General features: G+C 38.2%; 1 protein-coding gene across 2 annotated transcripts in view; it reads left to right on the top strand.

The window, feature by feature from the left end:
• Positions 1 to 8,013, top strand: part of ASXL3 (ASXL transcriptional regulator 3) — a 73,017-nt gene extending 65,004 nt beyond the window's left edge. For both annotated transcript variants that reach the window (XM_085316282.1, XM_085316283.1), the window contains one exon: positions 1,630 to 8,013. In XM_085316282.1, coding sequence (XP_085172408.1) covers positions 1,630 to 5,295 — 3,666 coding nt within the window. In that variant the 3' untranslated portion in view covers positions 5,296 to 8,013. The remainder of the gene's footprint in view (positions 1 to 1,629) is intronic.
• The last annotated feature ends 14,661 nt before the right edge of the window (positions 8,014 to 22,674 follow it).

Raw genomic sequence — 22,674 nt, 5'->3', positions numbered from 1 at the left:
TACAAATAATGGATTTTTTCTTATGTATCTTACCAGACAAACCCAACTGAAAATGTGTAGTAACCAAATTCAGAATTGGTCTTCTGACAGGCGTTTGTTGACATATGTAAAATGGAGCAAATCTGATTCCTGTTCTCATAAAAGAGGTTTTCACAAAGCTTCACAATATTAGGCAGTACCAGTAAGCAGTGTTTATTGATAGGCCAAGAACTGAACTGTTTGGATAAGTGAAATATTCCAGCCCTCCAGGCCAGCATACAGGTTGCCTAACAGTAGGGGTGTCTGAAGAGACTTATCTTGTCATTGTCTATCCCATAAAAGTGGTTGTATGTTGAAGTACCATCTTCATTTTGATTTCCACTCGTCTCTAACAGAGAATCAGATGCTGTCAGCCTTGCCCAGTCTTATCWAATTCATCTTCCTGAAGCCTCCAGTCAGTGAATGAGGATGCTGAAACATTAGCAGGTGTTTCTAAAAATAACTTTGGACAGTCATTTCTAGAATGGCTTTATATGAAATACGTATTTGGCTATTAGCTAATACTACCAAAGAAAAACCCTATCTTTTGTTATTAAAGAGGGGGAAAGGATTCTGATTCTCCTAAGTCACTGTCTTACATAGCTCCTACTTCCCATCATACCTTATGACTACTTTTTCTACAAATACTACCTAGTTCTGAGTTCCTTTCAAAAGAGAAAACACAGCATTAATCAGTAAGTCCTATTATTGTGGACAGCTAGTAAAGATATATCCCTTTTATGAAATTGAAGTCCTCTTTTGCCAAGCTCTGCTATTCTAAGGGAATGTAGGAACTATAAAGTGCTTCCAGGACTCTTATTCTCTAAATTTGAAAACATACTAATAACTCCAATGATTTTACAGGTTATTCTTTTGCTTAAAGTTTTAGATATTTAATTAATATATACATTTTTAGTATTTGTAAGCTTGAAGGTTTAGTTTTGAAATGCAGTAGCGCACAAGGTATGCCAGGGATGCACTAAAAAGGGTCTCTTAAAATTATGAGTGAGGAAGGGAAAGATGCCTCCTTTGGTGATTCACTTTTATACCACTAATTAAAATGCTCTGTGGTGTAGCATGAATAACAGGCTCAGTGGGGATTCTGCTATATCCTACATAGAGGCAAAATTTGTTGTTTAGTGTATGAAGGGAAGGATAGGCAGTTCCTAATGTCTCAGTCTTTGGAGACCAAGGAGCAAAAGCACTACATGATTGTTATTTTTTCCACATATTTGCAGCAAGTGCTTAGTAATAGGGTCTCTTTTCCACTCCTGTTGCACTGGACCTGTTGGTGTTTTCAGTTGGATACACTGCAAATCAAACAGGTTTGACATAGTRTTATTAGATAAGCATTATCTTGTTATCCAGCTCAGTCTTCTTTCTTCCTGTCAAAAGGGCCAGCATGTGCAGGCTAATACAGGTGTCAGTTATTCCTGCTGGAGGATGATAAAATACAGCAGTGTAAATATAATTAATTTTTATCATTTTTCTTTCCATCTGCACTTAGCAGTATTTCCCTTCATTATCCTTCTCTGACCCTTTAAAGAGACAGCAGGTGATTCTAGCAAATTTACAATCTCATAAAAAATACCATTTCTTTTCTTCCTATAGATTCAACTTTCAAAAATTGGACCACCTTTTATCATCAAGAGCCAACCTGTTTCTAAACCAGAACCTCGCGTTTCCCCAAGTGCATCAGTCAGCAGTGGGAGAAACACTGGGGCTAGAACTCTTGCAGATATCAAAGCAAGAGCTCAGCAAGCAAGAGCCCAAAGAGAAGCTGCAGCTGCAGCAGCCGTGGCAGCAGCTGCAAGTATCGTCTCTGGAGCAATGGGGACCCCATGCGAAGGTGGGAAAACAAGAACACTGGCACACATCAAGGAGCAAACAAAGGCCAAGCTATTTGCAAAGCACCAAGCCCGAGCTCACTTACTCCAGACTAATAAAGAAACAAAATCACAGTTCAGCTTAAAAGAAAGTACCTCATCTCTAGAGATATCAACTTCTACTGATACAAAGATTGAAGGTTCTACTGGTGTCATTATAGTTAATCCTAACTGCAGGTCCCCTAGCAACAAGTCTGCTCATCTTCGTGAGACTACCACTTTATTGCAGCAGTCACTTAGCACAGCTACATTGCCAGAAACTGCTACTGACATATCTGTGCACAGTTCTGATGAAAATATACCTATGCCGCAATTGTGTGAGAAAATTATTTCGTCTACCTCTACTGAAAATAACAGTGTGCCAGTGCTTTATAATAAAAGTTCAGTCTCTGTGTCTGTTTGCAGCACTGCTATGTCTGGAGCAATTAAAGAACTTTCTTTTGCAAGTTCTGTTGATAAATCTTCTGTTTTAATGTCTGTTGACAGTACAAACACAGCAGTTTCAGCTTGTAATATAAGTATGCTGAAATCCATCCAAGGGGCTGATACTCCATGCATAGCCGTTGCACCAAAATGTATCGATAACAGTAATGTGCCAGTCTCCATAGACAGTACAGTCTTATCAAATGCCATCGATGACAAAAGGTTGCCGATACCAAGTAGCAATGCGAATAATGCAGTCTCCAGTCATTATGCCACTGTGCCAGCTTCATCTATTGCAAGTAATTTGCCAAATCATCTCTCTGGTAGTTCTGTACTGATTCCCCCAGTGGGGACTACCAACAGATTTTCTTCTGATAAGATAGCCATAACTGGGTGCAATGAGCAAAGTACTGTCTCCATTCACACTACTGTTAGGTCAGCTTTAAGTTGCAGTGAGGCTGTTGCAGTAGCAGACTCTGTTGCAAGGCCACCCATTTCAATGTTTACTGGTAACATGGTGACAATAAGCTCTTACGATAATGCTACTAAACTAAATGCTGATCTCTTAGAAAAAAGCTCTGGAGCACGAAACCGAATAGATCTCTTGGGTAAATCTCAGCCCGTGAGCTTTACGCAAACTGCCATGAATAGATCTATACCTTGCAAAGTCATTGTCGACCACACGACAAATCTGAATTCAAATCTCTCACTGTCATCTTCTGYTGAAAATGCAGAGAACAGCATAGACGTGCAAAGCAGACCTGTGAGGGCAGAAGCTGCCTTACAAAGTATAGCATGTCCTCAGGTGTCTGTAATAAGCAGGCCCGAAGTAATCTCTAATGAAAGCCTTGAGCACAGTTCCAGCTTTATGGCCATTACAGCAAAGCAAGACAGCAAGAACTTGCAGGCGGCTTGCTCAAGTCTTCGAGAAGTGCCTCTTGCTCCTCAAGATAAGCTAATTGAGGTGGTTGCTCCCAGCCAAGGTTTTGTTGAGCAGTTAAGAGGTCCTTCAGCCTTTAAAAGTGAAGCAGATGCTGCCTGTGCCAGTCTGTATAACACTAACAATCGAATTTGTTGGCATGACGAAGAGGAAATGAATACAGATCAGCCAGTGGTCAGCCATCTTAATTCCAATAAGCATAAAGAATATGCAGAGCAAAACTGTTTAAAAAATGTCAAAACCGAACCTTCCAGTTGCACACAAATGTCAGAATTGCAATCCAGGAGTCTTTTGACAAGCATAGTTGTTCCCGTTAAATCAGAAACTAATGAGTCTGACAAGTGCTTCAGGATGGACACTGAGGATTTCACAGGACCCGAAATGCCTACTCAGGCTGCAGAAATAGCCACAAATGTACAGCCAACACAGACCTCCAAGACATCCATTACTGATGCCATGGAAGACTCTCTGTCGCTGACAACAGAAACCCTGAAGAGAGTTACAAGCGCCGGGGGCTCTAGCTGTCGCTTGTCGTCAGTGGAGGCCAACAATCCCCTAGTGACGCAATTACTGCAAGGCAATCTGCCTTTAGAGAAAGTGCTGCCRCAGCCCAGATCAGGAGCCAAACTAGAAATTAACAGGCTTCCCTTGCCTTTGCAAACTACCTCAGTATGTAAAACAGCAGTGTCCGAGAGAAATATTGTTGAGCATTCTTCCAACTCTCCAAATCCAGATGGTAAAGGATTTACAGCAGGCAGCATAGCCCCGCTACAAATCAGGAAGCGTGAAAACCATCCGAAAAAGAGGATGGCCAGGACTGTAGGGGAACATGCTCAAATTAAATGTGAGCCTGGGAAGGTGTCAATGGACACAGATGTTAAAGCGGCTCCTTGTGTAATTAGTTCCAGCATGAATCAGCTAGGGCACAGTCAGCCGTTTAAACAAGAATGGCTGAACAAGCACGCAATTCAGAGCCGAATTGCTCACAGCCCGGAGATCAAGCAGCAGAAGAGGCCACTGCCTTCGTGCAGTTTCCAGCAGAGTTTATTTCATATTGATAAAAATGGCAGCTTTCATGCAGAAGCTAGTACCTCACATAGACAGCATTTTTACCAAATGTCCATGGCTGCAAGAGGCCCCATTCCTACAGCAGCTTTGTTGCAAACTACTTCAAAAGGCCCACCTGGCTGCAATACCTTTGCTTTTAGCAGACACCTGGAACAGAAGGGCTTGGGAGACGTGAATATTTCTACAGCAGCTCACCAGCTGAGGCTAGGAAGTGTGTTTTCCCCTAATATTCAAATTAAGGAAGGTGATGACATTGCCAGTGCCTCTCAAACTCTACAGAATAAAACCTTAGTGCATCCTCCCCCTCCCCCACCACCCCTGCCACCTCCTCCCCCTCCTCACCCAACTGCCGAAGTCCCCTCAGATCAAAAACAACCGACAGTTACTATGGAAACCACTAAAAGACTTAGTTGGCCTCAGCCAGCAAGCATCTGTAGCAATATAAAATCTGAACCTATTTCTTTTGAGGAAGGTTTAAGCAGCAGCTGCGAACTGGGCATGAAACAAGCTTCCTATGATCAGAAYGAAGTGAAAGAACAGTTAAAAGCATTTGCGTTAAAAAATGCAGATTTCTCTTCCTATTTACTGTCTGAGCCACAGAAGCCTTTTACCCAACTCGCTGCTCAGAAAATACAGACGCAGCACCCACAGCAGCAGCAGCTCTGTGGAAATTACCCGACAATACACTTTGGTAGCACAAGCTTCAAAAGGGCAGCATCTGCAATTGAGAAGTCGATTGGGATTTTAGGAAGTGGCTCRAGCACTGCCACAGGCCTCCCTAACCAGACCACTCAGATCCCTGTTCAGAAATTCGCTGACAGCAGCAATGCAGATGAACTGGAATTGAAATGCTCTTGCAGGCTGAAAGCCATGATTGTGTGCAAAGGCTGTGGAGCCTTCTGTCATGATGACTGCATAGGGCCTTCCAAACTGTGTGTAGCTTGCTTGGTTGTACGGTAGAAACCGAATCAAAGATGCAGTATCCCTTGTCAGCATGGGAGAGCAGGACAAAGAAATGGAAAAATTGTAACAGGTTAGGTCTTTCATAGTTTGCAATTGGTTGACTGATTTTTTTTTTTCTTTTTTCCTTGTGGTGCTTTCAGAATTTAGTTATTCCTGCCTGAGTGACATTCCCTGGAAAGAAGAGGAAACGTGTAGAACTAGTTAAAAAGAAATGACAGGATTGTTCCTAAAGCTTCTGTAAGCTCCCTTGTTATGTTAAAAAAAAAAAAAAGGCTATTAATGCATGTCATTCCTAGCTTCTATTTATTTGCACAAAGTGCAGCACATTTTTTCCCCACTTTTTAGGTAGTTAATACAAGCTGCAGGTTAAGGATCAATGGAAGACTAACTCTACAAAAAGTGGAATAACTATGCAGAATGAATAACACACTGAATACTGACGACTTCTTTTGAGTGGGGTGGAAAGGTATGGTTATCAGCCATGATAGCATCTAAGTTGATTTGCATTTTTTCTACTGATAATGTTTTCTTCAATTGACTTTTACTATCTATGGCTAACATATAGTCAGTTCACCTAGCAAAAAAGGAGTAAGTTAGATTGTTAGAGGAGTTCGCTCATGTGCCTGCCAGGGATTATGGAACTGAAATTTTAATCATCATCTCTTCTTGTTGACTCTTTGAGAAAGATTTATAAATGTGATGGGTTAGTGGGACCAGCACTGGAATCTGACTGGCTTCAGTAGAGACTGGAGAAAGCAACTTCTCTACTCGAGATGGGAATCCTGTTTTCTCTTCCTTTTCCCTACTCAAATATTYTATAACTGTTTTTGCCTCTCTAATCTACCCCCTTTGTTTGTCAGTCCTAAATGTAGGGTCAGCCTTATGTAACAGGTTCTGGATGTTTTACCCTTTCCATGGCCTAAAATTGATGCATTGTTATGATGAAAGGTTAAGGAAAGATTCTAATTGTGTATTGAGTTGAACATTAGATTATGAGTTATTTTTGCTCTTATGTGAATTACTCTCTATTTAAATTATATTTCAGAGTTTTGTCATTTAAAGTAATTCTTAAAATTACTTATAACTACCTTTTTTTCTTAAAGGAATTCAGACCACTTACTTTACAGAAATTGGACACAAAAAGGCATTTTTAAAAAGGGATACTGCATCTTTAAAGTAATCTTCAGTATTTATCCAGTACTATATTTACATTTAGGTCTATAACTGCATTCCAGATGTATTAACCACTGTAACATCAGAGAAGAACAACAATAATTTTGGGGCCCTATTCACTTAAAAGGAAAATATAATAAAGGGATAAAGCACATGTAGTTGCTGGGGAGGTGAAAATACCTTAGGTTTTTTTACTCCCAAATCAAGAACATTAAATGTGGAGTGCAAGTCATCCATCTGCCAGTATGTGGTTGGGTCTGCCCATATATGAGCATCAGAGAGAAATGTTATTTTTACCATTACAGTAGAACCTCACTAATCCAAATACCTTACAGTCTGCTCAAAAAAACTTCCACAGTTCTCAGAGAAAGATGTAATAAGAATGTGTGAGGTGTAATACTGCTTAGATTTCAGTGTTTTAATAACTATGTAAAGCTGCATTTACTGTCTCATTCTCAAGTATTAATGTGAATGATAAGACTACATTTAGGAAATAAAAAAGTAAACTGCATTTTACACTATACTTTTTTTATATTGGTCTCCCAGACATTGGTGCGTATTAGCGAGGTTCTACTAAATGGAGGAACCACTTTTTTTTTCCTAGTGGGACCATTTTTGCTAACATGGTAAGTGCCATTTATTGTCTTGGAAGTGAGCTAGAGTGTCTAATGACATACATTCCTGCCATAGGAAGCTTGATGGTGCACCCTTATATTCTATTTTGTCGTAATTATCACATATCAATATTATTTTTGACACTGTGTGATACAAAGGCCATTTATAATTACACTGACAAATTTGTTGCTGATACAATAATATATTTTTTCTATACAAAAGTGCTCCTTAATGTGAAACAGCTTCTCAGCACTTTAAGGTCTTCTGACAGGAAAACRATAAACCAGCCAAGCAAAAACCGTAAAGTAGCCATCGGAAAATTAACGTCCAGTGCTATGCCAGCTGCTGGCAAAACAGTGACTGGAATATACTCATGATTAGCATGGATATAATCAGTTAATGCATATCAAATTCATATTSAAGGAGCCTTTGTATTGGAATTGTATTGTATTGTATTGATGCTTGGTATAGGTAGGTTACTTTTATTTCTTTAAAGAGAGTAACCAGTCTTAGAATTCTAATAACCTGTGTTTTAAAAGCCAGCTGGGAATCCTTATGTCTAGCTCTGGTTTTCCTGTCCACAGCACATAAGTCAATATTTGTTTGTACTTGCATCTTTAAATGCTTCTTGTATTGACTGATGTAATACAGAAATAAACTCCAGCCGCAGAAAAGTTTTAGTTTGTTCAAAGGATAAGGGTGTGACTAATGTGGTAGGTAATTCATTCATGTCATATTGTCATTTTGTATCAGGATTGCAACTTGCATGTGCGAGGTGATGATAAAATGTTATTTGAAATGGCATTAGACTGAATGGTGCTATGTTATATTATTCAACTGACCAAACTCTTCCATAGTGCAGTTCCATTGATTTCATTCTTGAGTCACCGGAGTTGCAGCAGGAATAAATTTGACCAATTAGTTAGAGACATTTGTGAAGTGTTGTTACTGATTAATAGTTTTAGGGTGTTAAATTTTCAAAAGCAACTGTGGTGATTTAGGAGCCTGACTGAATCCAAGTAAGACTGATAATCTTACTTGGATTCTTACATCAGAAAAATGCTTGGGGAAAAGTGACCAGTGGTCGTAAATGAGAACACAATCACACTTAGAAGTTAATTTTGAGCATTCCCTTTTTTGTTTAATTGTCCAAATTTCAAGCCCAATGTCATTATGTTTTCTAATGACCATGTAATTTGAAATGTTGGGTGTTAATAGTTTATRCACTGAAAAGTGGTGAAAGAATTGCTTAGGATCACACTGCTCTGCGTTTGTGTGTATGTGCCTGTCCAGCATGTATAATTTACATCCTTACACTATTTTTTTTATCTCCAAAGTTGTTCCCCTACTCCTACCCCAGGAGCAGCACTTTTGGGAGAGAGGGAGAAACATGCTTTTTTCTTTCCTCCCTCTTTATTTTTTTTCAATCGCATTCCTGTGAAATATGCAGATAACATTAGGGCATTTGCAGTGTGTGTGTTCCTGTGCAGAACTAATTTTCCAAGCAAAAATTCCCTTTGAAATAATGGGGAAAAAAACAAAACAAAACAAAAAACAAAAATTAAGAAATAGTGAACTAGATGCTCCCTTTTTGCATTTTATTTACCTGCTGAGGTCTAGTACATGAAATAATGTTTAAAAGACAAAAATCAAGGTTGAGCCATAAAGCAAAATGTATACTCTCTGTACTATAGACTTCTTTCCTGAGGGTGGTGCGTGTTGTCAGGGTAAGCTACAGAACATGCAGATGGTTTTTCAGGGCCCTGCAGCTCCTTGCGCAGTTTATAAACTGATGCATATGGTGCTTTAAAATGCAATTTCTGAAGTAAAATTACCTTATGCTGCACCCCCATCCCCTTATAAACACACGCACAATTTCAGAATAGCTATTGTAGCCTCTGGTTTAGCAGTTTCTCCAAGGTGTGGTGAAGTACCAGGATAAACACTCGAGACRTGAGGAGAAATGTCACCGCAAGAGATCATTTTAGCTGACACACGTGAAGGGCCCTGCTGGAAACCCTGACTGACGCCTGCGGTCCCCGGCAGCAGCGCCGCGCTCCGGCCTCTGCGGCGCGCTGCGGGGGGCAACCACGTACTCAGTGGGTTTATCATGGACCTGTGTAGCTAAATATTTCTGAATCTGTGAAATCCTGTTGTCTTCGGTCATCATGCTTTGTCACTGTAAAACCAACGAAAAAGCATTTTTTAGTCTAATTTAAGGAGCTGCTTCTTTTATAGCACATAATATTTCGCTTTGTACTATATTTGATAGTTAAAGAATAATTTAGTCCGTAGAATAACTTTGTTGTATTTGTACTGTTCATGAATGTTACAAGAAAAGTGCTTTACTTTGTTGCCATAATTCTCTTGTACTGCTGTAAAATATTTTTTCTGCTTTACAGAAACTTAACTCGATTCACATTTTCAGTACAGGGTTTTTTTGTGTGTATTTTTTTTTTTTTTTTTTTTTTTTTTTTGTCAGTATTCTGAATGTTTACATCTGTTCGACATTAGCCATTCTATGCCTTTATAGGGCAGTATTACTCCTGCAGTATAACAGCAATGTGAAATCCACTCATACTTAACATGCATGAGAAATACAGATTTATTGGGGAAATCCCTAACATGCATAGATATTTTTTCCATCCACATTCAGTGAAGTAATACCCTCCTTCAGTCCTCTACCAAAGAAAATATTATTCCCACAGGACAAGCTCCGAAAATGGTTCTCTGAATCTTCAGAAGGGGGTGTAGTTGATGTCAGCGGGATTGCTACARTCTAATGCTGTTATGCTTTGCTTTCTTACCCACCTAGATGTGACTGGGTGAAACAAGCATTTTAACAATTTTTGGTTTTGAGACAGTGTTTCGTTTAGAATTCAGGGATCATGCTTTCTTTAATGGTGCTGTTTGTTTTATTTTTTTTAAGAAAACAGAACATTTTGTTGCCTACAGAAATGCCATTCACAAAATCACAAGTTAAATAAAATGATTTGTCTTCATAACTTCTCTCTTCTCCCTTTCCTTTTCCCTTCCTTGTCCCTTGAAAATAACAACTTGGGCTTCAATATTAAAATATTCTGAAAAAAATAAAGAGATAAAATAATATTTGTCATTTGCTTTTTTATTTTATGTTCAGTGCCTTAGGCAGAAGATCCTGCTAGTGCACATCCATTGTATGTACAGGTTGATGAAATAGAAATGAGAGAGAAAAATTGGTCCTACTTAAAAGAGTTTTAAATGCCAATGATGTAAGACATAGTCTGAATGACTTATGTAACTCAAGTATTATCATCTTATAATAGTAAAATAAAACCAGGTGTTGTATATTAAGTTGTTGTAAGTAGACAGTTTGTGGATGAAAGTGCCTTGGGTAGTTATGTCTGGTGTATTTTCATACTTTGGGTCTGTCAGCAGCTGCCTCCAGAATACACTTAACAATTCCACATCCAGGTACACACACCTCTCATTTCTTATCCCCACAGCAGAAGAAATTAAATGTTGGTAGTACGTAAAAGGCTATCAATTCAAATTATCCTGAAATCAGGTAGTTTTTAAACTCTGCAAGGTCTTCCTAAAATGGGAAATTAGTAGACATTCCATTTAAAAAAAGAAAATTGTCCTGCAGAAACAGGACAGGTGAGACAGGTTTAGGGTGGACAGGTGAGATGCTGGCAAGCAAATAGCTGTTTCATAGGCCCRTTTTGTCCACCCTCCTATTATTATTATTTGAATTGTGGTATCATCTGGTGGTCTTGTTAGCAGGAACAACAGCCTTTCCTGTCAAAATTGATAATCCATAAAGAGTACTGTGTCACCCTCTATAGTTTCTAATCTAATAACCTCTTTTCATATCCTAACACCTTCCTGAGAAACTCACCTCATAATGTCATGCAGATTGTTATTTACATTATCTCATCCYGATTAGATGGTTGTCTTCCATGGAGCTCTGCAAAATCAGAGATTAGCTCACCTTTTCGTGGTAACAGCTTTTCAGTCTAATTTTTTTAACAGTATTTCACCTAAGAAAATGGAATTCAAATCAATTTCTTAATCTGTTGGAGCTAAATATTTACTTTTTTCCTTTCCCTTTTTACTTTTAAAACTTGTAAAATGTTTCTGCACATCTTCATTTGATCTTCTGTAGTGTCGTCTAAGTACCTTATCARTATTAGTAAGTTAAGCCTTGTGGTTTAAGCATGTGTGCTCCCGTAGGTCAGCCCAGACAGACCATATCAGTTCAACCAGCAGATGGCATCAGGAGAAAACATGCTGCTTTGTTCTTAGAAAAAAAATGKCATGTTTCTCTTCAATTTTTCTGTCCCTCAGCAAAAGCACATAACACAGAGAAGAACAACCCTGAATATATAGATATTTTGGGTTKTTTTCCCTTTTTCCAATGCTTTGCCCTTTTTAGCTGCAGTACTTCAGTGTAAGATGCTTCATTCTGTTTTAGGTATTCCCTAATAGGATGCTTCATTCAAGGATGGGTCATTTAATTTAATTAGTTAGTTTCCTGTACTGACCCAATCTCTCTGGACGCTTCCTAGTGAGAGGAAGTTTCTTATGCCTTGCTACTTCATGATCCCAGGCAATGCACTGGGAGAAAACAGTTGGAAATCTTGATTTCATTTCAGTGCAGGGCTTTATCTGTAGTTAAAACAAGCCCTCTTCTTCCCCCACAATCACTGAGCTTGAATTTTGGTAGAAATGATCTGTCTGGATGTGATCCTGTCTAACATACTCTAGATGACCCTGCTTGAGCAGAGGGGTTGAACTATGTGATCTCCAGAGATCCCTTCCAACCTCAACCATTCTGGGATTCTGTGAAGCTCACACCATCATTTCCTGCACTTGGCAACTACCTTTGAAAGCACTGACAAAATTCTGCAGTCTATAGAGGTGAGGTCCTGACATCAGGAAAAAACTCTTCCTGAGGCCAGAGGCAGGGCACTTTTTTCTCATGTTTGCTTTGCCATTCAGGGATGAAGAAAAACAGCAACATGATTCTTTGTGTTGAGGTGCTTCACAGATAAATGTGATGGTATTTTTACTGTYTGTCCTAAAGAGGCTATGCTGTTACCAAGCCTGGTCTTTGTCAGGTCACTTGTCTTGCAGCTGAAATATCACCAAATAATGGTGTCTTTGTGTAACACTACTTTGGGACATCCTTACATGATGAAGAGTGTAAAGAGTCACAGGAATTGGTACCCACTGATACCTGCTTGTGGAAACAGCATGTTAATAGTGCTGCTGATTTTTATGGAAGCTGAGCTGGACATAGACCCAAAGCAGCATTTCTTGAGATGATGTCCATCAAGCCATTTCAGACATCTGGACACCATTTGCTGGTACTGTAAAAATACATAGCAGGCACTTCTGAGAGAAGTTTGTTATATCTGTCAGTTAAATGACAGCCACTTATGAATACTAAAAGTTCATGCTCTCAGCCTGGGAGGTGCTCACTGACTTACCAGTAGTGATGAAATCAACAGTTGTTTCACATATCCRCAAGGGAGAAAATGTCTGGATTATAATTTTGGGGAGCTGATGACAACCTGGATAAAACTGAATTTCTCTGTACAGGTCGCCTTTCTAGGCCCTTCTGTTCTGTGTGTGTGTCCCCAGTCCTTTAGAGCTTAGGTCAGCCTTAATAGTCACTTCTTTGGGTCTTTCCAACAAACAGCCATCAATTTTCTGCAGGTGTCTCTGAGCATCCTTATGCAGGTACAGCTAGGGTAGAGACCAACTTAAGATACCACAGAAAAAGAATTACGTTTGAAAATAAGGTTAATGCCTTTGATAAYTGACTTCTGTGAATAGGAACTCGTGCTAAGTTGATTAAATGAACATCTTCTGCTATTAACATTAAAAGTATTTTTTAGAAAATACTAGGCCTTGCTGTAAATCCTCTTGTCTGCCTAAAATTCTTTCCCAAATTGCTCAGATTCACCCTGAAAATCACTTTTTCCACTTCTCCTCATTGTGAACTTTCAACCCAGCATCCATTGCACAGTATCTTTGCCAGTGATGTGTACATTTCTGGCTTTTAAAGAAACAGATCTGGAGGATGAAGGACAGACTTGCACACAGTGCTACACCCTTGAGTCATTTACTTAGGCTACACATTGCGAGCATGGTATAGAGTCCTTGAGGAACAGAATAAAGATAAAATTAGCTCTGAAAATGTGATAATCCTAACATATGTGCATTGCCTTCCTTTAGGTTATTGAGAGGAAAAGTCCAAGCCTCAGATATTTTAATGTGTGAGCAGCCGCAAAGCCACAGCAGCCAGAATAGACCATTTGTCCTGGGTTCTGTCCAGAAGTGAGTATATACAGTTCAGCAAGTCCAAATAAATGTCCTTAGAGTATTAGGAGAACACAGCCAATGAAGATATTTTGTCACTGAAAATAAGCAAGGATAAGGAGAGTTGGCATAAGACTAATGAAAACTGAGCTCAGTTATGTTTTTGGAACAAGGGATTGTGCCAATTGTTTTAAAATTTTAACATCTGTGTAGGTTTGGAAATATTAAAAACATCTTTTATAGCTCTTAAATAGGAGGAAGATTTAAATATCTAAGGAAAAATAGATCCACAACTATTTGATAGTATAGCCTTATAAAACTTTATTGCTAGGTTCTTAAGAATGTCTGTTTAAGAGTGTTTTATAAAGTTTCTAGTTAGGAAATTAAAAAGTTGCTGTATGCTCAGCATAAGGATCTTTTTTTCGTTTCCTAAATAAGAATTTCAGCCCCCTAACTTCAGTCTCCTGTTTATAAAAATCTTTGCTTATATTGCTAGGCCTACCTGATTTATGTTCTTCACTGTGTGAGACAGTTCCAAAAGTAATCTAGATATGCAGTCAGTGGCATCCATTTCAGTTAACTTAGAACACAACTGAGGTGGATGGAGAAGAAATACGTATTTCTTTTTTAGGTTACTTTGAAATAAAATGAAAGGGCAGTGAAAATAGCCATGTGATTGAAGGGCCTTTGCTATTGGACTTGAGGCTCAGCACTTCTGTATCTCACATCTTCTGAATTTTCAAAGAAGGAATATAAAGATCTTTATGAGGTGTGTAGGTGACAGGAAAGAGGAGTGATAGATATACCAGTGCCAGCAGTACTTGAATATTTAATAAAAAAGGATTTGTAAAGACTTAGGTAGAAAATGAAATAACCCTTTGGAGAAATAGAAATATGTGTGACGTGTCCATCACGAGGGGTTCCTCTCTCTGGCTGATGATTGTTGCTGAAGTGAGATGGTAAAAAAACAGATTATATTTAAAGACTACTAAAGGAGAGTAAGGCATTAGGAAAGTGGGCCATGGAGAATGTCTACATCAGGTTTATGTATTACGGTATTTCTCATGATGCAAAAAGAAGACTGGTTTTATTCATAAATTACAGAATCACAGAAATAGGATTACCAGGAGTCTGAAGGCCAGCTTGTCCCTCCTGCCCCATGTTAGGCTTAGCCGTGCCCATGTTGTTGCTGACAGTGGTATGCCTAACCCTTTCCTAAGGGCCTCCAGCGACTGAGACAATTTTTTTCAATGCTTCACTGTTCTTACAATTAGAAAGCTTATCCTAATGTTTAACCCAAATCTTCCCAGCTGCGGTTTAAGCCCATTCAGTCTTATCTATGCTTCACAGACACTGAAATTAACTTATTCCTTTCCTGTTCCCAGCAGACCATTAGATACTTAGATTGTTAATTTGTCTCTCTTGGTTTTCCACTGTTTAAGCTAAACAACCCTAATATTAAGCCTTGCTTTATAGGTCTTGTTTTCCAGTCTTTTATAATTTTCATTGATCTTCTGTGGAGTGTCTACATAATTTAAAAATTGGAGAACCTAATGGACTAAACCCATTTTAGTGTAGAAAAATATACATTTCAAGGAACTACTTCAGCTGATCATAAACAGTGAATTAAAATTAGTGGCAGTTTGTTGCCTTGCTGCACATTTTGCAGAATTTTGTATTTAATGTATTTTTTTGCCAGCTTTTCTTTTGCTTTATAGTTTGTAGTTACTTGCCCTGGTGTTAGAAATTATAAATGGATACCAGTTCACAACTGCAGGATTTTAATTATATTTTAAGTTTTTTTATAACCTGCGTAAAAATCTCTGTGAYTTGCCAAGGAGCAATGAATGATTTCCTCTAACATTAATAGATGATTTTGGGCCACCTCATGTAAAAACATTAAAAGTGCATGATGTAAAAACTTTTTTTTTTTTTTGATATAGCAATATTCAGAGCATATACAAGGCAAATAAAGAAACTCAKTGGTTTTATTTATGCTTCGATTATTTGCTTAGAATAGATCGAGATTGTTTTGGAACTGGGACGCATACATGAACAGCCAACCAAACTGCAGCAAAACAACTGCTGAGGCTGTTGATATCAGCCCAGTGCAGTAATGCCCCCTGTCACCTGGCCAGAAAGTGACACTGTTGTGGAAAATAAATAAGTTCTCTATCATCCTTGTAAGCTGACAGTTCTCAGCTTTGGCAGGTGCAGGGGTGTAGAAGAAATAAATGTTAATCAGACATTTAGAAAAATAAACACTAATTTTGGGGGGATTCTTAAAAAAAAAAAAAATACTTCTGCTGGTAGATAGCAAATATTATTCAATAGTGAGGATTTTTTTACATGCGGTTCTTCTTTAGTTGAAGATTGATGGCATAGAAAAGTAGGTTTATTATGCTTAAATGATACAATTTTCTGATACTGTACTTAATTTTAAATAATAATCTTTTCCTGTAGTTTTTAATTATTTAATTGTCTGCCAGTTTATACCCCCAAAGTTATTACCATACTTAATACTTATGTTAAAAAGTGTCTGATTCAACAATATTCACAGTGCACTAACTGGGAATCCCGCTGCATTACATAGCACGTATGTATATAAACTGTCCCAAAGTACTTGGATGTTACTAATCACTATTTCTTCTTAATTATAAAAGCATTTGGATATGTTGTACRTAAAAATTACATCCCATGTACAGAGTATATCTGCAAGTCTGAGTCCTCCTTTTCTGCTGGGAAGTATTATCCTAGTAGACCAGGAGGACATTGCTCAAAGTTCCTTGCTATCCAGCAGGACATACTGGCTCTATCGGAACTACTAAATTAACTGTACCAGGGAATGCTTATGAGCTCTGAAGCTATCTGGTGCAGGACAGCAYGTGAGTATGCTAATAAACTCTCTTAGCCTCCAAAACTAAGTGCCTGCATGGGTACTCCTCTGGGGAGGGTACCTGGACTGCTCTAGCTCAAGAACCAAGCTCAGGAGCTGCCTAGAGTGCTGTCTCTCAGGATATTCCAGCAGTTTATTAGTAGACATGACCATGTTTAATCACTGGCAAAGATCCTTAATGCTTCTTAATTTACAACTACAGATGCAGCCAAGGTGTGTCAAGATGTATAGGACTTATTTGCTGTACTTGTGTTGCATAGATGATATATGTGAAGGCACAACCATACAAGCTTTGATCATTCTATGTTTATACAGTTTTGTGTCCCCAGAGCTGTCAGCTGGAAAATGCATAGAATTGAAAAAAATATATATATATTTTCTTCTAACACTGAACTAGAAACTTTATTAGAATAAAGAAACTTTAATAGAATAAAGAAAATTCTTGAGGTTATTAGCTATTCACAGAATCACAGAATGGCTGAGATTGGAAGGGACCTCTGGAGATCATGCAGTCCAACTCCCCTGCTCAAGAAGGGTCACCTAGAACACATTGCCCAGGATCCTATTCAGACAGCTTTTGAATATTTCCAAGGAAGGAGACTCCACAACCTCTCTGGGCAGCCTGCTCCAGTGCTCAGTCACCCTCACAGTAAAGAAGTTTTCCCTTATGTTCAGATGGAATTGCCTGTGTATCAGTTTGTGCCTGTTGCTTCTCTTCCTAACACRGTGCCACTGAGGAGAATCTGGCCCATCCTCTTTACATCCCTTCAGATATTTATACACATTGRTAAGATCCCCCCTTAGCCTTCTCTTCTCCAGACTAAGAGTCCGAACTCTCTCATATGAGAGATGCTCCTATCCTCACATGAGAGAGTCTCCAGTCCCCTCATCATTTTTGCAGGTCTCCAGTAGCGCCATGTCTCTCTYATAYTGGGGAGCCCTGAATTGGACTCCGGATGTAGCCTCACCAGGGCTGAGTAGAGGGGGAGGATTACTTCCCTTGACTCACTGACAATGCTCTTCTTAAGGCGACTCCAGGAGACCATTGGCCTTCTTGGCCATAAGGGCACATTGTTGGCTCGTGGTCAACTTGTTGTCCACCAGCACTCCCAGGTCCTTCTCTGCAGARCTGCTTTCCAGAAGGTCACCCCCCAGCCTGTACTGGTGCATGGGGTTATTTTTCCCTAGGTGCAGGACCCTGCACTAGCCCTTGYTGAACTCATGAGGTTCCTCTCTGCCCATCACTCCAGCCTGKCCAGGTCTCTCTGAATGGCAGCACAACTCTCTGATGTCTCGGCCACCCTTCCCAGTTTGTATCATCTGATGGCAGACAGAGAGCACATCTGYTGATGGTGCATTCAGTCCCTTCTTCCAGGTCATATTATTATTGATTACTATTCATTTTTTATTATAATTATTAAATATTGGTAGTTATTAGTTCCTCTTCTTCTGGTTTTCATTGGGTAGCCTTTAAATAGTCCTTCTTCTGTTTGTTTCTCAATTACAGACTGGGAAAAAAATGCATGTAGTTTTRTAAGTTCCAACGTAATAGTTCTTATTTTTGGCATATGTGAGCTATGTGAAAGTAGGGTCTCACTGTATTCTGYTGAAAGAAACTTCAGTGAAGAAAGAAAAAGGAAGCTTCACTTGATGAACATCCTTTTCATGCCATGTCTAGGTTTTCTTAGGAAAATGTTATTCAAGTTATGAATGGCAATGGAGTTGCCATTCTGAATATTATTTATCAGATATTACTGGTTGCAGTATGGAATGCTGAATGCTAAATGCATGCCCTGTCCACATCCCAGGTATATACTAGGGTCATGTATCAGTCTCTCCAGGTTGATATTTTATTGAAATAAAATCTTGGTTTGCAAAAGGGACAGAAGCCCTGGGTGCCCTGAAAATATCTGATACGGATATATGGTGATTAGAGCTCCAACGTGCACCTGGTATGCGTAAGAGGTAAGGATGGCAGAGCCCAGCAGACATTTCCTGTAAAAATCGTCAGTTTGAACACAGTATCGAAGAGAGTAYAGTATTGAAAAGAATAATGTTTGTAATAATGTGTTTGCTTAAGATTTTGTTGGTAAAATAGAAGAGAACTGTACATTTCTTTCAATAAAACCTGCTCCAAAGTAATAAAAAGGCGCATAACTTTAGGACTGAATTAATTTAACTTAAAATTGCTTTGGCACCAACCAGGTAGCTATAATTGCTAATATTTCTAAGTCTGTCTCTCATGAAGCACAGTGCTGAATGAGGCAAGCTTCCTCATTATTTCTTTTCTTTTTGATACTTTGACATTGCTATGGGAAAGGTGACTAAAGGAATTTATTTAAGTGAAGGTGCACATTTATAAGTAGCCTTTTATGTGGCTAGTAACTATTTTTCTATAGTCCATTCTAAGTAATCCAGCTTTGGCTTCTCAAGTCGATTAAGATATTTGGAATCAGGCATTCMGGACAAAAATAACTTCAAAAATCAGAAGTTATTCTGATGAAGTTCTGACTTTGTCAAGATATAACCAAAGACTGAGAGGTGTTTTAGTAGATTATTAGATTTATGTATTCCTTTTCATGATATTTATGATCTATACGCATTTAATAGAGCTAGTTTAATAGACTAAAAATGAACAGGTTATTCCGGGAAGAAAATTCTAATGTTTTGAATTTTGTTTGAAATATTTCTCTGGCTACACTTCCCAGTAATTTAACTTTAAATGCATGTTGCACTTTGATACAAAGTTAGCCTACATACTATTTTGTCCTTTATAAGAATTATATAGAACTTTCAAAATTATAATTTAACTTTCATGAAACTATGATTTCACCAATATTTGTGTCTCTGTGCTAAACAAATAGATATTTTCTGCATGAAAACTAAATAACAAAATGTCAATTTTAGGCAACAAATATGTTCAAGGTAAATTTTGCAAGCACAAACTGAAGACTGAATGAAAAACGTATTATCTTTCCTTGTGTAATCATCAAATTTAATAGAATGAATTCTGCTTTGATTGTTGGTTTAACAAATTAGTGTATCTTTAGTTGGCAATAGGCAGTCCTGTTAAGATTTAAATCAGCAGATAGAAAGAGATTATGTTACTTTTTAATTTGTTTTTTGTGCATCTGCAGCCAAACTCTCCAATTTAGGTATCCACAATCAAARAATAACATTGAAACCGTGATAAGAAATTGCCAAATAACTGTAGAATGATTAAAAGACTGGAAAACCTGAAAAGGAAAGACTCTGAGAGTTCATAGTATCTAAATGCTGAAAGTAGTTAAAGTAGTGACTTAATCRTGGACTATGAATACTCCCCTGAGGAACAGTAATTTATGAATAGCTCTATTTGTTGAAGGTATAACAACGTCTGGTGGTTGGAAACTAAACTAGACAATTTAACTTGAAAGTAAAATACATGTTTTTAACAATGGAAAGAAAATAATGGATGGAAAGGAGCTAATAAATTGTCAAGAATTTTGGAGGATTCTCTATAAATTTGTAAGTTAAGCTTACGGGGACATTTTACTACAACTCTTTCTATTTCAACAACTGCAACTGAAGATACACAAGTGTCATGGGCAAAATAGTCCCAGCTGGTGGATTTTTTACATAATTTATTACCAATTAACACCATCTTCTGATCATGATTCAGGTATGAGGCAGAAGGAACATAAACAATCAAACAAACATRTAAGGAATCACCTTTTCCCCCTTTTTTCCAGGCTCAGCTTAAAGCAAACACCTCTTCTGACCACTTCCTAKTCTCTGCTGCCCTGGGTTTTGCTGCAGGTTACACTTAGACCCTCCCAATTCCTTTGGKGAGGTGATGGCTGATGTAGGAGCATGGGATCATATGCACAATAGTTTCTTTCTGCTGCTCCTGCTTTTTACTCATTTTCCTCTGCCCCCCATCCCATGGGTCTCCTGCAGCTGTGGTCCCTTGAGATGTCCCTGCCTGGCTTGGAGCACCTCTTTCCAAGCTTGCGTCTCCAGCCATGTCCYCAACAGCATCTCCTTCCCCGTGGCTCTTCCATGACTTCTGTGAAATGCTTCCTGGTATCAAGGAAGAAAGTCCTATTGCGAMCATCACGTTCTAATAAGCCAAAGAATTATTTTCAGCTACTTTTTGGCTTGTTCTATAATGACAAATAAGTATGTCCCTTTAGATCCCCCCAAAAAAGATGTAAAAATGCTGATTTTCATTGAAGTTGAAGGCAACATTTCTGTTGAGTTCCATCTTTCTGAAACTTTTAGCTCCATTTTTAAAATTTCACTGTTAAAGGCACCTGCCTTAAATAAGGTATCAGTTTAATACAGCAGTTATGCCTGTATGTAACCATGAACATATTTAAGTTGATTCTTTTTCTCAGAAAAGCAGTTGACTTTCTAAATACCTACATACGAATTAGAAATTATATTCTCTACATTTCTGAAATAAGCTCTTTTCTGAATCTCAAATATTGCTACCCTTATGAAATTAGAAATTCTACTGAATACCATAAGTGATAAGATTTAGCCTGGAATCATAACCTTTTATTAAATCTTAACAAATAGAAATACAAAATACTTTGAATATAGAAAACCTGTCAATGACATTTGTTACTGATTATATGCAGACCTAATAGATGATTTAATTTTAGTGTGCAAATTCAGTTCCTGACCCACATGTCACTACACAGAAGGTTTATGTAATTATCATTAATGTGTTATTTATCCATGTGTAGATCCCGCTGACTTTTTATTATTTGCTGCTAATGTTGTCATTAAAAATGCATACCAATTAACATAATTTTAAATGGAAACATGAAAATATATCTAATTTTGTTTTAAATTTCAATTATTTCTTTGATTTATTTTTCATCACTTTTAGCATTTGTAAAATAACAATCGAGAAATAAAATGCCTAGAAAAATAAAAACCAAGGGCAATCATTCTCTTACCTATATACCTAGAGGTGGCAAGCTTCTCATTTTGTGCTAGGCAAATCATGTGCTGTCACCACTCTTTGGCCAGTCAGTTAAAAAAAAAATAGCACAGATGGCATATCTTGTTGCAGTATTAGTTTCAGGCCCTTCATGAATCTTCATGAATCACTTGAGTAAGTAAAACAGCATCTGTCRATTTTATTTTATTGGATTTATTGAAACCAGGAAATTAGTAACACGTAAGTATGTATTAGTATCTGCTTGGCACTGTATTATAGAACTCATTTCTCCAAGATGGCAAATTCAGATGTGTTTTCTAAGACCTTTGGATATGTACTTTTTTTGCTCATTCACTTGACTGAGGAGGCTTAATRGTCTCAATTTTGTAAGTCCTTCTTCCTGACAATGGTAAAAGCCTTGAGATCGCTTTTAGATTAACGTTTTAGATCCTTATATAGAGCACAGTTTTCATGTAAGCTTCCAGATGAAAACTGGAAGTGGAGAGCGTGCTTAACGGGGAGCTSACTCTGTTAAACAATTTTCGCATTAAGAAACTCTGCGTCTGCCCAGGAGAGAGCCGTCGCCGGGACCTGCTGCCACCCACCTTGGTCTGCGAGGGAGGCTCAGGTTCCCGCATGCCGGAGAGCAGAGGACCAAATGTCAGAAAGGTTTAAATAAAACCATGGCTGGAGTGAGTCCCTCAGGCTAGACTCACAGCTAAAGTCTGTGTTTCCTGCTCAACTACCATATCTATATACAGCTCTTTCCATAGTAACRTTCTCTTACACTTAGCAGCTATAGCACCTTTCGTTAATATTATCTTCTTTCTTTGCCTTCTGCAGATGGGAGAACAGACCAAGCAAGGTTGCAGTTTTTTCCAAGACTCACACACTGATTCATTAACAAAAATGGAAATAAAATTTAGGAGTAAATATTTTGATACTCTGTCATTCTTCTGGTTGTATACTTAAAAACTGTATGTGGTAAGTTTGTAGTTATTAATCTGAAGAGGTAAAAACAGTCAACTCTTCTAAAGTTGAGATGTACATCTTGTAATAGGTACTCTGCCAGGTCCAGTAAACAGCATCCACCAAAATCTAATCACCTCTCTGGTCAGTTAGACAGATCTTGTAAAAGCTATTTCTAATAGTGCCATCCCAGTCATGTTACAACTTTGATTATCATTCTTTTTCTGTAGTGCCTAAACTGTGTTGCTTACCATAAATGAATGAAAGACTTCCTGGAAGTTAGATCTTACAGTCATAAACCCTTTRATCTTTGTTTCTTTATTTGTTTTAAGGGTCCATTTCACCATTCCCATCTGAAGAACATCATTTTGATTTTTTTTCCTGATTTTCAGCATTGTGGGATAGTGAAGCTGTCCCAGCACAGAAGCTGTAGCAACCTYTGCATTGATGGGGAACAAGATCCCGCAGTGTATTCTCAGCC

Source organism: Rhea americana, unplaced genomic scaffold (genome assembly GCF_003343005.1).
Source record: "Rhea americana isolate MKP2758 unplaced genomic scaffold, rheAme1 scaffold_46, whole genome shotgun sequence".
Classification (NCBI taxonomy): Eukaryota; Metazoa; Chordata; class Aves; order Rheiformes; family Rheidae; genus Rhea; species Rhea americana.
The sequence above is the reverse complement of the archived record's forward strand: the minus strand, read 5'-3'. Positions and strand labels throughout refer to the sequence as shown.